Source organism: Grampus griseus (assembly GCF_964374135.1).
Source record: "Grampus griseus genome assembly, chromosome: 9".
NCBI lineage: Eukaryota > Metazoa > Chordata > Mammalia > Artiodactyla > Delphinidae > Grampus > Grampus griseus.
In genome coordinates this window covers 92057329-92074879 of record NC_139003.1, presented here as the reverse complement: position 1 = coordinate 92074879, position 17551 = coordinate 92057329, and the positions used below count along the sequence as shown (strand labels likewise).

At 45.5% G+C, this 17551-nt stretch overlaps 1 protein-coding gene across 1 annotated transcript in view; it reads right to left on the bottom strand.

The window, feature by feature from the left end:
- Positions 1 to 1283: 1283 nt before the first annotated feature.
- The window catches only part of POU6F2 (POU class 6 homeobox 2), a gene marked incomplete at both ends in the record, with an annotated part of 451154 nt that continues 434886 nt past the window's right edge, over positions 1284 to 17551 (bottom strand). The window contains 3 exons of the mRNA XM_082662333.1: positions 1284 to 1788; positions 5259 to 5427; positions 14351 to 14519. Coding sequence (XP_082518459.1) covers positions 1284 to 1788; positions 5259 to 5427; positions 14351 to 14519 — 843 coding nt within the window. The remainder of the gene's footprint in view (positions 1789 to 5258; positions 5428 to 14350; positions 14520 to 17551) is intronic.

Below are 17551 nucleotides of genomic sequence, written 5' to 3'. Positions count from 1 at the left end.
TGTGTGCTTGCTATGTGTGTATTTTGACTGAAATCTCGAGACATTTCTTTGGCTATCAGACTTCTGAGAGAAATTGCTTTGCACAGAAGCATAACATAGATGTAAGTATTGAACCAAATGTGCAGCTTATGTTTATATTACAAAATTAGTTTTGGTCAGCTCTCCATGTACGTGGCCAACAGACTGAGAAAAATCCCAAGCTCTGGTGTGGATAGTGGGCACAATTACAGCTTATGCCAGTGTTGACAGTTCATCGAGCAAAGCCCTAGTTATTTTGGAGTCTCTCCTGCGTTTCACTGGGGTCTGAGTGGAAAAGACACCATGCCCACTCTGTGGCCTTCCAGCAGACACTGGGAGCCACACGCGGCGGGGATGGAGAGATGGAGGAAAATGAGAAATGCGAGCTCCATTTTCTTTTCTCAAACCCACAGGTCATAGTGAGAAGAAAGCAACTGATGCTTTGGCACACGATCCAGGATGCCCCCCGCTGAAAACAAAGAGAAAAAAAAAAAGAACCCCTCCCCCCAAATAAAAACCAATAGTGAGCCTCACAAAATGGCTTCAGCAGTGGCACCCCCCGCCCCACAGGGGGTGACAGTAGATGGGAAAGATGAGAGAAGTCAGGCTTGCTATTTCTCCGCAAAGTACAAATGTAAAGACTTGGAACACAACTTCACACGCAGAGAGGAGCAGACTAATGGTCGCGTTGGCAATGTCGTGTTTCTGACTTTGGTTAATAGGTTCGTAGTGAATCAGCACTTAGAACCTGAAGGATGCCGTCCGCAGCCCCTCCTCCAGGTGGTAGGCTTGTATTCGCTTTGAACAGAGAAAAGTTTCCTTTGTGTGTTGTTGGTATTTTGTTTTTTGTGTTTTTTTTTGGTTTAGTCGTTTTTCTTAAAATGTGTTCACATTTTCATGATACACAGAAAAAAGTATGTGGTTATTTGGTTTGCTTTAAGTCCCTTATAAAACTGGCTTTGGGGAGACAGGTCAGGGAGGGAACGAGCCTTCCTGCATACACCTGCACTGTGGTGTAGTCCTTGTTTAAAAATTTTCAAAAAACCTTTTTTTTTCTTTTTTGGAAAATCCCATGGACACGTATAAACCATCCTGTCCACTTGGTGGTTTTCTTAGTCTTTTACTTACAAGGGTGATGACTGGGGCTACCTTAAAATTTGTTTTTAATTTATTTTTTTCTTTTTGGGGGGTTTAGGGGATGAAGCCCCAAGGGTGGAGTTTAGTTTCTGTGGATTTTTTTTTTCTGATTCCGGGTGGGCGTCTCTTTAGGAATTTTCTTCCAGTGAGTCTGTTAAGGGTTCCAGAGGGACTGCCGTGGCCGGCTCGTGCTGTTTTAAGCGTTTAATTGTGTTCTTCAGGGCTTGCCTCTTATTGCAGAACCAAACTCTAACTACTTCCCGGTCATAGTTCAGCTTCTCGGCAATTTCGGTCATTTCCTGCCCAGAGGGGTGCGTGTTCTTCTCAAAGTGGGCATTGAGGATCTCAAGGGCCTGGGGCGTGAAGGAGGTGCGCCTCTTGCGCTTTTTGGACGGTTCACTCCCGATAAACTCGGTCAGGTTCTGCATACCTGCCCGATGGCGGGCCTCAGCCTCAGCCATCCACCGCTCAAGCACCGGCTTGATCTTCTGGGCACTTTTAGGGGTGATGTCCAGCTTTTCAAACCTGGCAGGATACAAAAGGCCAGGGTTCAGTTTGGCTGTCAGACTGCTAGCTATAGTGTTCTCTTGGGCTTCCTGTGGTAGGAAAAAGTGGCTTCTCAGGATGGTGTGTCTGGGGGGAGAATTGAAAAAGAACAGTCTTACACTGAGTCCTCTGCCAGGGTGGGCCTCCTGCCTGTCTGCCTGACTGACTGGCAGAGCAAATTCACTCCAGATAAGCAGCCAGCTGCAAGGTCGCCCTCCCCGCTCAAGCCAGCACCCGCCCTCGCGCATGCTTCATGCCCCTGCATGCAGCCCGCACACCCGCAAGCGGGCCAGGCGAGCACGGGTGGAGACAGCACAACACAGCAGCCATCACGATGGAAACAAAAGCCACTCGCAGATCTTTTTCCTGGAAATGCTTGAGATCTGAGCTTTGATTTGAATCCACCCAGCACCATCTCCCCTGAACTTCAGAATCCTTAAGGCAAAAATTAACACCAGGAAGTGACATCAAAGACAACAGCTGTCATGTTCTTTCGTTTAAAATTATTCTTTTTATGTTTTCCTTTTGGTTTCCTTGAATTCCCCCCCCACTGACTTGGTGATAAAAATGTTCTATCTATGCTAATCGTCAGTGATGGCAACCAGGACAAGTTTCTTTTATGGTTCTCTTTTCATCTCTGTTTTGTGTCTCATTTTAATCTCTTTCTCTCCCCCGGCCCCCAGCCCTCTCCTGTCTCTGTCTCTGGCAACAAACACTTTTCACCAGATGTAAGTTAACAACATGCTCCCTTTTCTGGTAAAACATAGCCTCTTGCTACTTTACTGCTGGACTCAAACAGCTGGACACACTGTAATTGCTATGAACACCCCCCCCCACCGGATGTGCTAGGGCCACCTCATACCTTCCAACACCGTCCAGTGTAATGGTGTACTTTTGCATCAGAGTATCAAGCTGTGTTTAACGTGCTATATCTGCAAACTGTACTTGAATGATATCATTTTCTGTAAATGAGGTCTTCTATATATCAGTTGCCATCTGCAATTCTTTGCTACACTGACTTAAAAAAACTATGAAGCATCTTGGACAAAACTATCTACAGTGCTTTAAGAGGTCATCCTGATATCAAATTCATATGCACTCTCAACGAAATACAAAATAGTACCAATTCCTTTTATTTGTTTGTTGTTTGTTCTAAATCCAAATTCACAACCCTCCAGGATGACAACTTTGGATCCGTGGCATTCTCCTCTATCTTTTCAAGTTCAGTGCTGTCGAAAAACAACCCTCTGACTGCAGAGTGCATCTTATTACAATAGACTGTTTTCATGGAGCGAAAATGAACCCGCTTTGGCCGCAGTATGTTTTATAAGGATGCTTGCAAAAGGACACAAAAGGATAGGCTTCCTTTATGTGCCTTAATCTTATTTTTGGCACTGCATTTTAGATATCTTATGTTGTGATAAGCAGCGCCAATAGTATCAAATTTTAATGGGATTCCGATAGCATTCCCTTCCATGTATAGTTCAAGGAGTTATTTATTTATTTATTTTTTAAAACCCCAACTTTCAGCTGGTCAAAGAGGAAAGAAGTACATTTTGCTTTCAATATAAAATGAATTAATTATTTAATGCCATTTAATGAGCTGCTCACTTATGGCAGGCTCCCCTAAAGCCTTCATTGTTGTGTTCACTTACCATCATTCATTATAAAAGCCCCAAAACTGAAGTCTTGGTAGCATGGCAACAGGCTTTACAGCACCATGGCATGGGGGACAGAGCTTGTGATAGGGATGTCCAGTGTATTGCTGGTGTGTTTTCCTCTGGGTCTCTGATGCAGACGCACTTGTTAAAGCATTTCGAGTCACTGCAGCTCATAAGGGAGGAGTGACACCAGAGTGTGTGCAAATGCAGATTCTTCACCACCATGTAAATTAACTGGAGTGGTTCCACTGTCAGATCTTGGTCTCTTTCAAGACTTCCATTTTTTTTTTTTTGTTGGTAGTTAGCTCCGAAAACTACCCCGCTGAAACACTAGAAGCTAGAGAGAGGCCGAGAAGTCAGGGCATCTGCCATCTTCTATTAGACAGTGAATTCCCAAAGCTGCTTTTCATTTTGGCCGTAGCGTTTTTGGCTTCCCCAGGGGAAGATTTTAGAAATCAACATATTTGACTGGGAATGCCCAAGAAACATTACGTGTGTTAGTGAAAACCTTAGATAGCACTTAAGCCACAAAAAGGAGATCACACTTTAGGACAAAGAAGTAAGCCAAAGAGGACTTCAGCAAGATAGCACATGGGCAACAACCTCAAAACCTGTGGCGTGCCTTTATCCCAAGGCTGTTGAGATGAAACAAAGTTAATGTTTCCCAACAGGGAGCAACGGTATTCATATCATTTGATGCTGCTCGTTAGTGCTGATGCTTCGGTACATGTTGTCTGGAATAACATATACAAGCCTTGAAACAAATTTCCCAGCAGTAGTATCCTTGTATAGACTGAATAAAGGTTATTTTCTACAGGGAGGTATCTTATAAGAAAAAACAGTAGGGGAGGCCAGAGAAGTGAGAGGATCCTACGGCGCTTTTTGTATTTAACAACAATCAATGGGTTTTATGGAAAATCATTGAGCAAAATGTGAGCTGCAAGCTCCTACCCCATACTGATGTTATTTATAACCTTAGTCTTAAACTGCAGGAAAAGTACACTTCTGTCCTTTGGGGAATACATTAAAAGTATAAAGAGCAGATAAAAAGACAGCATTTCATGGATCACCAAGAACAAAATCCACTTAAATGAGTTTAGAGTTGGTTTCTTGGCTTTTCCTGATGTAGGAGGACTCATAAGACATTGCCCAAGAGGAAAAAGCTCTTACCGAAGTGCCTTTGTCACCTCATGCATAAACATGGGATTAGTGCAACACACACATGCATGCGCAGGGTCTGCTTCTGGCGGCTTGACCCAGATCAACTCAAACACAGCCAAGGCTGGCTTCTGTCATTTATGTATTTAATTTCGGGAAGGATGGGGTGAGGTTAGGCCAAACCCTCACTACCCTTTTCTGAGCTATGGAAAGCAGCTGCTTCTTTTTTAAAAATGTGCTTTTAGACTTATGTCTGGCAAGGCAAGGTTAAAAATTCCTTTGTGGTCACAGGATGGTTAATATATGTTTTTTTTAAGGTGTGTTTTCTTGGAAAATCCGGATAGCCATCCCTGAGCAGAAATGGTGGGAGCATTAACACCACCTGGGACTGGCAGCTTCACGACATCAATCCACAGACAGGAGACCGTGGATCTCAGCTGCGTAGGACGGTGGGTTCAGAAGCCTCTGGCCCCCCGGTGGGGGGAAGGTGTGTATTTCCAATGAAACCACCTTGGAAGTTCTTTGTGAGTTGACAGGAGTTATCAAGCCAGGCCCCCAAGTCTGCTTTAGCAACTCCACTTCTGTCAATATCACCAATCCCAACACACAGCTACCCCAGACTCCGTTCCCACACTCCACCCCTCCAGCTCGGCCCACCCGAAGAAGAAAAGCTGAGCCGAGAGGACAGACGAGGCCCGGGCCAGCCAGGAGGGGTGACAGCGCGTGGGCACGGGTTACCTGCAGATGGCCGACTGGCTGTATGCGGGGCCCTCTGTGGCACTGAGAGCCTGGCCCACCTGAGTCTGGGTCAGGCCAAGGGACAGGCGCCGGATTTTAAAAGCTTTGGCAAATTCTCGGATCTCCTCCAGATTAACCCCATCCACCTCACCCGCTGCCGTCTGAGGATCTGTGGAGATGTTTGCAAAAAATAGGATCAGTGCGTCAACGCACATCTCAGGGCTACGCGTTCTTGACGGCCGAGGAGAAAGTGGCTCGGTTCCTAATAGCAGAGCGGTGGGAAGCCACACCGCAGAACCTTCTTTGTCTGCCAGCTGAGGCACTCAAGCCCCCATCCTCAACTCATTCCACCTGCACAAATCATCCTTCAAGGTAGTCCTGTCCCAGATAAGACCACGGCAAGCCTACCCTGCCACTTCCACAATGCAAGAGCGAGCTCCTTCCCGCTTAACAGACAGCAGCCAGGGCAGGGGGGCACCAGCTATGGGGGGGTGCGACTCCATTTGGCCCATAAATATGTTCAGATATCATGTAAAAATATAAAGATGGAAAGCTTTCCATTTGAAATGTCTTAGCTGGACGCTTTAGTGCTAAGAATAGCCCTTGAAAAAAAATAGTATTTTGTATTTTCCTGTACCCGATTACCGCTGCAGCCAGGCTAACAGATGGTAACGTTGCCTAATTTATTATGTTCACATTAGCCCCTCAGAAGAGCATGCTTATGAAGCTGTGAGACTAACAGTCTCCCCCTACCCCGCATAACAATCTCCTGACACAGACACCTTTGTCCCCCGAAAGGGCACAGAATAAAAAATGCCTACTGCAGTAAGGCTCCTTTGGTGCCACATAACTCGGTCAATTTAGGACTTATTAAGGGAAATGACACAACAGCCGGAGAATGAAACTATCCCCCCACCCCCCCACCTCCGGCTACTGATCTCTGGATAAATGAAAGCACACACCAAGCTGGAGACAGCATGGTTTGAGGATGGTGGAAGATTTCAAAAGACTGTTCCATCCTGCCTGGAGCGAAGCCATTCTCCCTGCAAGCTGACTCTATTGTTCTTCACCTCATTCCCCGGACTTAGGTGAAAAGTTTCTCTCTTCCTCTTTCTGCACAATCACCCAACAATTTCAGTCAATTACAGGACTTGTCTAAGGAACTGGGGTGTACCATATTAGTCTTCTGGGCCTCGGGCTATAGAAACTCCTGTTATCATGAAAAGAAATACATTGGTACCCCAAGGACCAATTTTTCAAGGACTTTTAAATAAAGATGTTAATATCTGTGGCGAGGGGCCTTGGAGCTTCCTGTATAGATTCTCTCATTATAGGGGAAATGGACTCTGTCGACAGAATCAGCCATGGAGGTGTACGCTGTACCCCTATCTTTTCAATAAAAACAAAGTCCTGTAGAATTTTTACACATCATGAAGCATAATTTCATGGAGGAAAGATGGGTGGAAAGTGGTATAATAACTGCAGTTAGTCTCTGAGTATTTCTTAAGTGACTCCTAGGAGCCCTAATGAGTGGAGAGAAGGAACAAGAGAAAGAGAAGGGGCAGTTCCAGCCTCTGTGGAGTTTGCTGTCTACAGGGATTTGGGGCTCAACGTTACGAATGAGAAACAGAGAAAAATACCAGGTTGCGTATAGTCAAGGAGTAGTAGTGTCGCACCCACACTGGAATTTACAGAGAAGGGAGCGGTGACGGGAGGGAGGATTCATCTGGGTCTTACCCAGTGAGCAGCTTTCAGAGAATATTCTGGTCAGCGGGGGCAGGGTGCAGACGGGCACAGATGCAGGGGAGGGGCAGAGCGTGGTGGAGGCCTGCGGGGCGGGGCTGGTAGGGGGCGAGGGGTAGCCTGTGCTGGGAGTGGTGAATGTTTCAGTTTAGGACATTAAGAATCTATGTCCATGGACGGGGCCAGAGGGTGACAATAAAACTAATTTGGCTGTTAAGATTAATTAAAGCCCTGCTTTTTCTCCCCAACTTCACCCCAGAAGGCCGGCATCATCTGATTAACAGACTTGTTTGGGTTGTGCCTGGTGGGAGCTGCCCTCTGGATCTTAATTCCCACCAGCGTGGAGCAGCTTGGAGGGTTTGCTAAGGATTCCGGGAGGTCCCATCCACGCACACAGCAGCTTTGAGCCCCTCCTCCATTTCTTCGTTTAAAAATTCCTAGAGCAGGGGCTTCCCTTGTGGCGCAGTGGTTGCGAGTCCGCCTGCCGATGCAGGGGACACGGATTCGTGCCCCGGTCTGGGAGGATCCCACATGCCGCGGAGCGGCTGGGCCCGTGAGCCATGGCCACTGAGCCTGCGCGTCCGGAGCCTGTGCTCCACAACGGGCGAGGCCACAACAGTGAGAGGCCCGCGTACCGCGAAAAAAAAAAAAAAAAAAAAATTCCTAGAGCAGAAGTTGCAAATGAGCAGCTTGCAAATAAAACTCAGCTTTTCGAGTGCGTACAATTTGGGGGAATTCCTGGCCGACAGTAAACACTGGGAGATTTCTAAAGAAACATCTAGATTTGTCATGTTCTTCTGAAACGTTAGAAGCTTTGGTGGCGCCAGGTCCGCATCTGCCCTCGGGAGCAGTCAGTCAGCTGGCACTGGTCCAGGCCGCCCCTTCAGTTCCTACTCCCCAGCCCTCGCCGGACCTGCGGCCTTGCTGAACCTGTGTGGTGACCCTGCGTTTACAGCACGCATTCCCGAGGGGGCGGAAGTTGGTTCTGGATGTGGTCCCCCCAGGACCGAGGTACATAAACAGAACCGGTGTGCGGTATCCCTGTGATATTAACATTTCATAGGGGAAGGCGGGCAGCGAGGATAGGAAAGTCTAAATGGGCTCCTCGTAGGCCGGGGACGCAATAATAAACTAAGAGTTGAGAAGGTCTGGTGTAGAACACAGAGGGACACTTGGTATAGCACAGCATAGGGAGTGGGGCCTGGCCTCTCTCCAAGAGAGAAGGAAGAGGAACTCATGGCTTTGCAAACGTGGGCAGCGGAGGTTCAAAACTGAGGGTGAACAAATGGAAGCCGGAGACTTTCCTTGTAACGATATGGCTTTTGGGACAGTGGTTTTTTTAATTAGGTAGGTCTAGGAGTCACCTGATGGGACCCTGGATGTGCATTTTTAACAAGTACTACAGGCGATCCTGAGGCAGAGGACCCACTGACCCCGCAGACAGAGGCTTTCGCTGCGGCTCTGGCCTGACCGAGTCTGGGTGTGGCATCCTCTGCATGTCGACCCTTTACCTGCCTGCACTCGACCCTTTACCATCATTATTCACCAGGTTCCACTACACAGAGAACTTGCTCTACCACCTTGGGTAAGATGATGGGCCAGAAAGACTGCTGGGCAGGTGCCCCGTCCTTGCCTTTCTCCACCCCTGGCCTCACTGTTTATGGCAACTGGCAAACAACTGGGACCAGTGGGCTGGGGTGGCTGTTGGAGTCTGGAGTTGGGGGGGAGATTTTTTCTCTGAGCCAAGCTAAGTAGCTCCTGTGGGAAGTAAATCTGTTGCCTTCCATTAGTCCCATCTCTAGATCAACAGGAATCAACTGAAGGATTCAGGTGACCTGGAAGGATCTCCAAGGTCTACTCCAGTCCCAGGGTCTGTGCTGCCACCAGAGTTGGCAGCGCAGCACCGGGCAGGTTTATGCCTGGGATACAATTTTGTGTAAGTCTATTCTAGTTTCTGCCTTGCCTTCTGCTGCCTTTGTTTATCTCCTTCCTAGTTCCTTGAGACCAGCGACTAAATCCATTGTGTATGATTGTGCAAGTGGCTTTTGGCCAGATCGCTGATAATAACCAGAGTCAAAAAGAAAGCTATGGCCTCTTATCCCCTTGCCCTGAGCAGCTGTGCGGGTCATCAACAGTTTTACTCTGAAGCTCAGAGAGGTGGGAGCCTTGCCCCCTGAGCCCTTGGACTTCTGTGAGGCCCCAAACACTCATCACACCAGGAAGCTGATTCCTTCTTTCTCCTCTCGCACATTTCCCACTCTTGTCTTCTTCCTGGTTCTACCTCTAGAGCTGATAAGTTAGGAATTCTGGTGAAATTTAGTCAGGGTGACAGTCTATTGGACAAAGGTCTGGGTAGAGGAAACCAGTGTCTCATTGTTTGTGCAATTTGTTGATTGCTGGAGACGAGCTGCTTGGCTTTCTTTATATTATTGTTCTCATCCGTAAAAACCAGACGGCGCCATGTATTATTATGGTTTCCTTCCATGGATCCCAGGACTACAGAAGTCTCCACATCCAAAGAAGGGGTCCACCCATGGACAAATATTAGACTTACCCTGATTACAACATGTGGGACATGTCTTCCCACATTGGGAGAACACCTTAGATGGTGTCTGTAAGATGTTTCGAATTAACAAAAAAACTAATGCTTTTTTTTTTTTTTGGTGCCAAAGTTTCTGTCTTAAACTCTTGAGGTTTTCTTCTCCACTGTTGGACAGTTCCTCTTCATTAAGGGTTATATGCTTTTTCTATTTCCATCATGTCATTCCTTCTGGCTCTGGGGAGGTTAGGTTCATTTTAAGGATGAATCTCAGGCCACCTTGATGGGGACTTCAGAGGGAACCCTCAGGTCCCCCACAAGGTGGATCCAGCATCTTTAACCAGCTCTAGGGAAACCCAGTCTGGGACTTCTCTGCACTGAGGAAGAAGTGCACCTCTTATAGAAGTTTGCTCCAGATTAAGTCGGCCCAGTATGTTAAGTACAAAGTCAGGAAGCAACGACTTCCACGGTTCTCCCTGAATCTGAGCCTTGCTAAAGGAGCCAGAAGATCAGCCTACGTAGGGATTGACTGGCCTGGAGATCTATAATACACTGGCATTGAATGTTGGCAGTGATTCATAAGTATAATGATGACGTTTTTCCCAAATCAAATCCGGAGTGCATGGGCTGAAAAATAAAAGAGTTCTTTGGGAGCTAAATGCAAATTGCATGAACACAAACCTGTTCTGTAGAATCTGGTTGCATGGCCACTGGGCCCATACTGAATTGAGCACTCAGGATGGACCAGGACAGATATTTGTTTTGTTTAATTTTTAAAATTTAGCTCCTTCCAACTGCTCACCTGGATATCAGTGTAAGGGGTTTTTGCTAAATGGGTCGAACAGTTGCCATCCATCCACATCTTCCTTCTACAACCTCTGCTTGTGGGACTGTTACAGGAGAAACATGCATCTATAAAGAAGGTGCCAAGTATGACTTAACTGCCTTCTGAACATCCATCTGCTTTTTAGTGCTTCTCTCACAGCAAATAATGGGCATATTTACCAAATATTTCTGAGAAATAAGAAACCATTTGGGAACGTGCAATGCAATTTGGGAGAACAGCTTGCTCGCAATACGGTGACTTCATTGAGTTGTGGAAAATGGTGTGAAACTGATCAAGTGAATCAGGGGTTCCACTGTGCCATAAGCTATCACCAGGCATCTTTATGTTCACTTTATAGTTTGGGTTTTTCTGATATTAACTCTCAGTCCCTTTGCTGTCTAAGAATTAAGTTTACAGGCCAGGGGTTAAAAAAAAAAAAGTGTCCTGAAAAACCAAACCAAATCCATCCAAGAATAAAAAAGTCCCACGTCTACCTGTTTTTAAACGGTAACTGTGTAAATCTTAAGTCATTTTGGGACTTTGTTTTTTGTTTGACTCTTCTAGGCTTTCCAAAAGCCCTGCTATGGAAACTACAGTTAGCCCTGGTGACTGAGGAGACCAGGCAAGGTTTGACACAGGGCAGGCTGTGCAGGTGCCGTGAACAGATGTGCAGACGTCTTAAGGAGTGTGCCTATTTGGTGTTAACCCTGAGTTCTTTTGCCTGGAGTAGGGCAGGTTATGGACGATCCACCCACTCCAGTTGATCTGGAGCAATGGCAGATGGCCCGGCACTAGGCAACCTTGCCCATGACCTGTGAGGGTCCATTCACCAAGGTTTTGACCACAGGTTCAAATCCATTTTGACCTGTTTTGAACTATGGCCTTGGCCTAGTGGAGGGATTTGCTGACCCATTCACCATCCCACTTAATTCAAGGATTATTTACTCCAGCCAGTCCTTCTGTTCTGTCTCAGTCTCCAAAACTGAGTTCACTCTCTCCTGTATTGCCATAGTCTTTATTGGTACACTGACCATAGCATTTGTTTCCCTTTATTGTAACTGTGTTTCTTTGTTATCAGTTCATGACCTGCGCCCGGGCAGGGACCACATCTAGCTTATTTCTGCTTTCTTAATATCTATCCCTGTGCCTGCATATACATGGTGCTCAAAAAGCTTATTTTTTATTTTTAAGTTGACATCCTCTGACTAAAACATGCTTTTCCCTCCTGTAATTTAATCCGTGTATCAACTCCAGCTGAAGTATGGGGTCGGGTCTCCCTACATTAGCTTATTTGCAAATTTGGTAAAGTTTAATCTCAGAAAAAAGTAATTTTAAATGCGTAGTTCATGCTTGAATATAAATTTCAAAATATGCAAGATGTCTAGTTTTTCTCATATTGGCTCAGAGAAAAAGCTTGTGCTTTAATTGTAAGACATGGCTTCAGGCATTTAAAAATTATTTGAAGAATATTTAGGTGATTTGATAGAGTTTATCGTTCAAATCGCACTGGATAAAATTTATGCGAAAGCACCCTGTCTTTTAAGGCAGCGGTGCTGTGTGGAACGTGTATGACCCATTGAGTCCGGATGTCTGGGTTATCCTTCTGGCTTTGTCACCCAGGAGATTGATCACACACTGTCTCTCAACTAAGACTGAATCTGGCCTCTCTGACATAAGATGGTCGAGATGGGTTGTACTTTTCAGGATCTATTTGATGCCAGCTTCAATATCTGAAAATGAGAATTTATATTACCTTGTTGTGAGTATTCAAATCAGAAAAATAATGAAAGTGCTTTGAAAACCCTACTTTGCAAAAGGAGGCTTAAACAGAGGTTTGTTGAGGGTGTGGTAATCAGCATCAGAAAATGCTCCAGGTGCTATTCATTCTCTAGTAGGGTCTTGAGACAGAAGGGAATTAACTAAACAACATGCTCAAAATCTGTAGCAGTTGTAAGCCCAGCAATGGGTTTGTGTAAAGTGCAACGCCCGGCAGTGGTACTCCTGGACCCTCTCATATCTGCCAGAGAAGGCTCCTCTTTCAGCTTCTGCGTATGAGTTTGCAGGTTCTTGCTTCAAGTGCAAGTGGTAAAGGAGTCTCTTTTCCCCAGTTCTGTATATTTCTCATCAAGGATATGCAATGTGCAAGGTTCACTCATTCTGCACGTAGAACCTAGATATCCCATTGGCCACTGTGCAATTGAACTTTCATTTGGCCCATTAAGTAGCTCTGGAAAAGGCTAGTCCTTTCCTGCCCAGCTTGAGACAAATGGCAAGATAGAATCCAGTGCCATCCATCCGTCTGTCTGTCCGTCTATCCGTTCATTCACCTCTCTGTCCGTCCAAAATGTATTGAGTGTTTACCTTGCGTAAAATACTGTATTCGTGGGGTATTTTGTACTTTTCATATTTAAACATTTCACATTTAATTTATTTCTTCTCTATAAGATGTTTGATATCCGTTCCTTTTCTTTCAGGCCCAAAGCTTAACAGTCTATTGTAAATTTATGACCTCGCTGCTATTTAGAAATAGAGTGTTTTACAGAAGCTTTTGCAGAAGAGCAAATTGGAACAAAGTTTGAATCTCTTCTCACAACAACCCTATGAGGAGTTTCTTTGTTGGGGAAAAAAATCTGGTTATAATTAAATTAATTTTTTATGAGTTTATTCGAGTAAGACTAGACTTTTTTGGCCCAAATGAGAGGAATTATATATCTAAACAACTTAAAACAACAGGCTGATGGCAAACTCCATCAAATCCTGAAACTCTGTTTGGTATTGACCCAGTTTTAAAATCAAGAGCATCCAGGCTAGTGTACTGAAGTACTTGGGCATTTTAATCTTTCCATAATCTCTCATTTTCTTCTCCATTCCACAAGCATCTTTCTTGCCTGAGTTATCCATATAATTGAATATCTATGTATATATGCACACATATATGTACGCACATGTGTATATGTACATATATATTTTTGGCGGGGGTGTCGCTTGTCGGGGGAAGACACAGCGACCCTCCGGTTTGCCTTGCATTTCCAGACTTGCCCTATGATATGGAGAGTCCCTACTGTTCCTGTTATAACAGGTCATTCATGACACCTGACCAAACACAAATACTTACATGTGTCCTTGTTTTATGGCACAGATGCCTCTGCAGTGCTTTAGCCTTTAAACCCGTAACTGTTGGATATATGGTGCCTGGAGAATTATAATCTATGCACATATTCTGTCATTTTTATATATAAGTAAAAATTGCACTAAAGGTGAACAACATTAAATTAGACCACTGTCACGTTCATCTCTATGTGTTTCTATTTGCATGTGATACACATGCTGTCTTCACCTAGGGCCAAATACCATTTCTAAAATGTGTATGTGCCGCCCGCTCAGGGAAGCCGACTTGCAGCCTTCGGTTCTTTTGTGAACGGTTGTTCAGAGGTTTCTCACTGGATTCCGCCCATGCAGCTTCCCCTCGCACCACTGGAGGCGGCTCATGGCGCACATCCCCCCTCCCCGCCCACAGGTGCTCTCTCTTATTTCCTCTGACACCTGCAAATGGAATGGCAGGGGACCTCACACACACAGAAAGGCAGCCTGACCTGCCGGCCGAGTGCCAGCTGCTGGCTATCTCAGTTCTGAGCTCTGTGGCTCGTGCCCTGAAAACTGGTCAGTTTCTCGCTTCTGAAGCGGCCGGACTGACTCAGCACATCAGAAGGCGCCTGAGGTGGAAACGGCCCCTCCACGTACACGTTTGAGGGGGTTGGGGGGCCTGCTTCCCCAAGGAACCGTCTGGCCCTGGGCACGGACCTCATCCGGATACTGGCCCAGCGGGGCCAGGAAATTCCTGTTCAACTTGAAAGAAGCAGAAAGAGAGGGAGGGAGGAAGGGATGTAGGGATGCACGGGTGGGGTGGGAGGAGAGAGAGAGAGACATTGCAATTAGGCAACGAGAAGGCCACCATGGCTTAACGGAGCCAGGAGGGATACTTACTGCTGACTAACTGGCCCACGCTCAAAGCCGAGGAGGAGGAAGATGAGGAGGAAGCAGAGGAAGGCTGCCGGGCGGGGCTCTGAGACATGGCTGCTTGGCTGTGAGCCAGGTGCAGAAGGCTGCTTTGGGAGGCCGCTTGACCCACCGACGTCTGGGAGGGCTGGTGGAGCTACAATGGGGGATGTAAAAAATACACAAAGGCATGAAAAACTAGGAGGGAAATGCCAGGGAACAGAAGTGTCATCTGGGGTTGAATCATTTCCAAGAATATACGCTTCTCTGGAAGAGTGCACACCCTACACAACAGGGAGGATTTTTTTTTTTTTTTTGTATATAATACGTTGCTGCTGTCTTGACAGGCATTTTATTAGTAATTCTAAATATATTATTAATTTCTTAGCTTGCTGGAGCACCCAATTTTCTACATTTCCTGACCGCGGTGTGCCATTGGACTCTTTGTGCCTGTTCACGCAATTACAGCGCGCTTGACAGGCTTCTCCAGAACGTATAGATAAAATATAACACCTACCATCAACTCGGAATGCAAACCGCAATATCAAAGGCAGGCTGTGCCCAGCCATTTTGTCTTAGGTAACTGGTGTTTTTAGGAAAGTTCCAATTTAGGCTGAGTGTATATGGGAACTTCCTGCTCTCCCAGACCCAAGAGTCTGGGTGTATTACTGTGGAGTCAGAAAAAATGCTCTGTAAGATCCTTTGGAAATTAAGAAAGAAATTGGGGCAGTCAGGACAAAAGTACTGATTAATACTTGTAGCTCTCTGTTGTCACTGTCTTACTCTGTGCCAGCACTTTGTTCGGGACTTTTATGCCCTCTCATTTCACTCCTACGTCAGCCTGAGAAGTGGGTATGATTTTGACCCCTTTTTTACCAACAAGGAAGATGAGGCACAGAGAGTTTAAAGGATTTGGTCAGTTCCTTTGGCAGGTGGGGAGGATCTGGTCTCTGGGCCCGTGAAGTCTGACCCCAGGGCTTGAGCTCTTAGTCATAGCGCCTCAAGAAAGAATTCACTTTTTGAAAAATTCTGTGTGCCGTAAGGAAGGTGGTCTTTATGTCCATGTGCTCATGACTCCTTTACAGGTCATCAAAGTGCTGTTGTTCTGAGAGCTGAGAAGCTCAGCTGAGGGGAGGAAGAAGAGAGAAAAGGGAAACGCTTGCAGGTACCGGGTCCACTTAGATGCCCGGGAGGGGTCTCACCCATGTATTGACCCTCTAGGAAGCTGACACAAAGGGCAGCCCAGGACCCAGCACAGGTGCACAGGTAGCCTCAGCAGTGGCCACCTTTGTTGGTTGGACAGAGTACTTTACAAAGTGCTTTCATAGCCATCCTCACACTCCCAGAGGTGTAGGAAGGTCTTTATAAAAGGTTTTTATAAAAGGTAGTCAGACTGGGGGCAGAATCAGGCCAAGCCCTGAACTTTGGTGGAAGAGCCACTACACAAAATCAGGCACTGACCTTTGACCACCTCCTCGGGATCTAAGAGTCAGCCCGGGAGGTTTCAACTTCACACTTGTCCCTGCTTTCCCAGTGTGTGTTCAATTTCTCATTCAACTTTACCGAGATATAATTTACACATAATAAAATACACCCATTTAATGCAAACATTTTGATGAGTTTTGTCGAATGTATACGTCTGTGAAACCACCACATAATCAAGATACAGAACCTTCCTATCATTCTATGAAATTCCCTAAGCCCCTTTGCGATCAATTTTCCCTCACCTCCTGGCTTTCTGCCATAATGGACCCATTTGGCATGGCTCTAAAAATGGAATTGTATGGCATGTCCTCTTTCTGCATCTGGCTTCTTTTGCTCAGATACCGTTGTTGAGATTCGCCTGTTTTGTTGCATGTATCAGTAGCTCATTCCTTTTTATTGCTGAATACTATATATAGCGTATACCTGTATGTATACCTATGCCACAGGTTGTTTATCCATTCATCTGTTGATGGACATTTGGGTTATTTCCAGTTTGGTGCTGTTATGAAGAAAACTGTGATAAACACTGATGTACAAGTCTCTGTGTGTACCTTGTGTTTTCATTTCTTATATGTAAATACCTAGGAGTGGAATTGTGGAAATGACTGGGTCATACCATAAATGCCTATTTACCTTTTAAAGAAACTACCAAGCTGATGTCCAAAGTGGTGGTAGCCTTTGACAGTCTCACCAGCAACGTATGAGAATTCCGGTTGCTCCACATCGGCACCAACACCTGGGATTGTCAGTCTTTCTAATTCCCTAAAGTGTTTTTAACCATCAGTTAACATCTTACTTTCAAACAACTGTTAGTCAAGTGCTACTTTGGAAATGTGCTTCAGGAGCTATTTCCCCTCTGGTTCCCCGTGGTGATGCTTTTGCTTCTCCCATTCACGTGGTATCTCTATGTGGCAGAGACACTTGGCGTGATTACAGGAAGTAAATGGTTGTCCCTAGGCCACGAGTCTGCTGAACATTAGGATCCAGGCTCCCGCCTCACAGTTCAGGGCTCTTTCCAGGATGCCAGGGTGTCCCGCTCCAGAATTGTCTGCAGTTACATCTCAAGTGAACAGCCTTATTATTACTCCACTGTGCAAAGACTGTGAACTGAAGACAGTTGTAATTGACACGGAACCCAATTTAATATGCATCAAGCATCTGCCTAAAGTAATTAGCCAGTCTGCTGAGCACATAATCAACAACTGAATCCAGTAAGTTTTATTCTGTAGGAATGCACACTGAAGATGAAATCTATTTTTAATTTGCCTAATAAATTGTGATGGATATTTGCATGTCAGTCTACCCCCTCTAGCCTATTGAGTTGTCCTTCTAAATATTGTTACTTGACAAAAGCTTTGTACAGTTTGGAGTTACTGAATGAGCCAGTCTTCGGTTTTACCATTTCATCAATAAAAACTGGCCCTGGGTGTGGCAAAGTACCATCAAGGAACTGGAAAAGACAATAATCAATTAAAATTTTTCTTCCTCAGACACAACTCAGTAAAATGACTAGGCTGCAATCTCATTGAGGAGTCACTCAAGCAAGCTATGGCTTATGCATTAAGCTACGCAGGAGAAGGGATTCTAGAGGAAAGTAAAATAGATCTTTTAGGGGTTTGTTCTATGTCTACATAGTTAGAGAGATGAATCTAAGATATCTAAGAATCTAGGAAAGATGTATTTCTTCCAAAGAAAATAAGCATG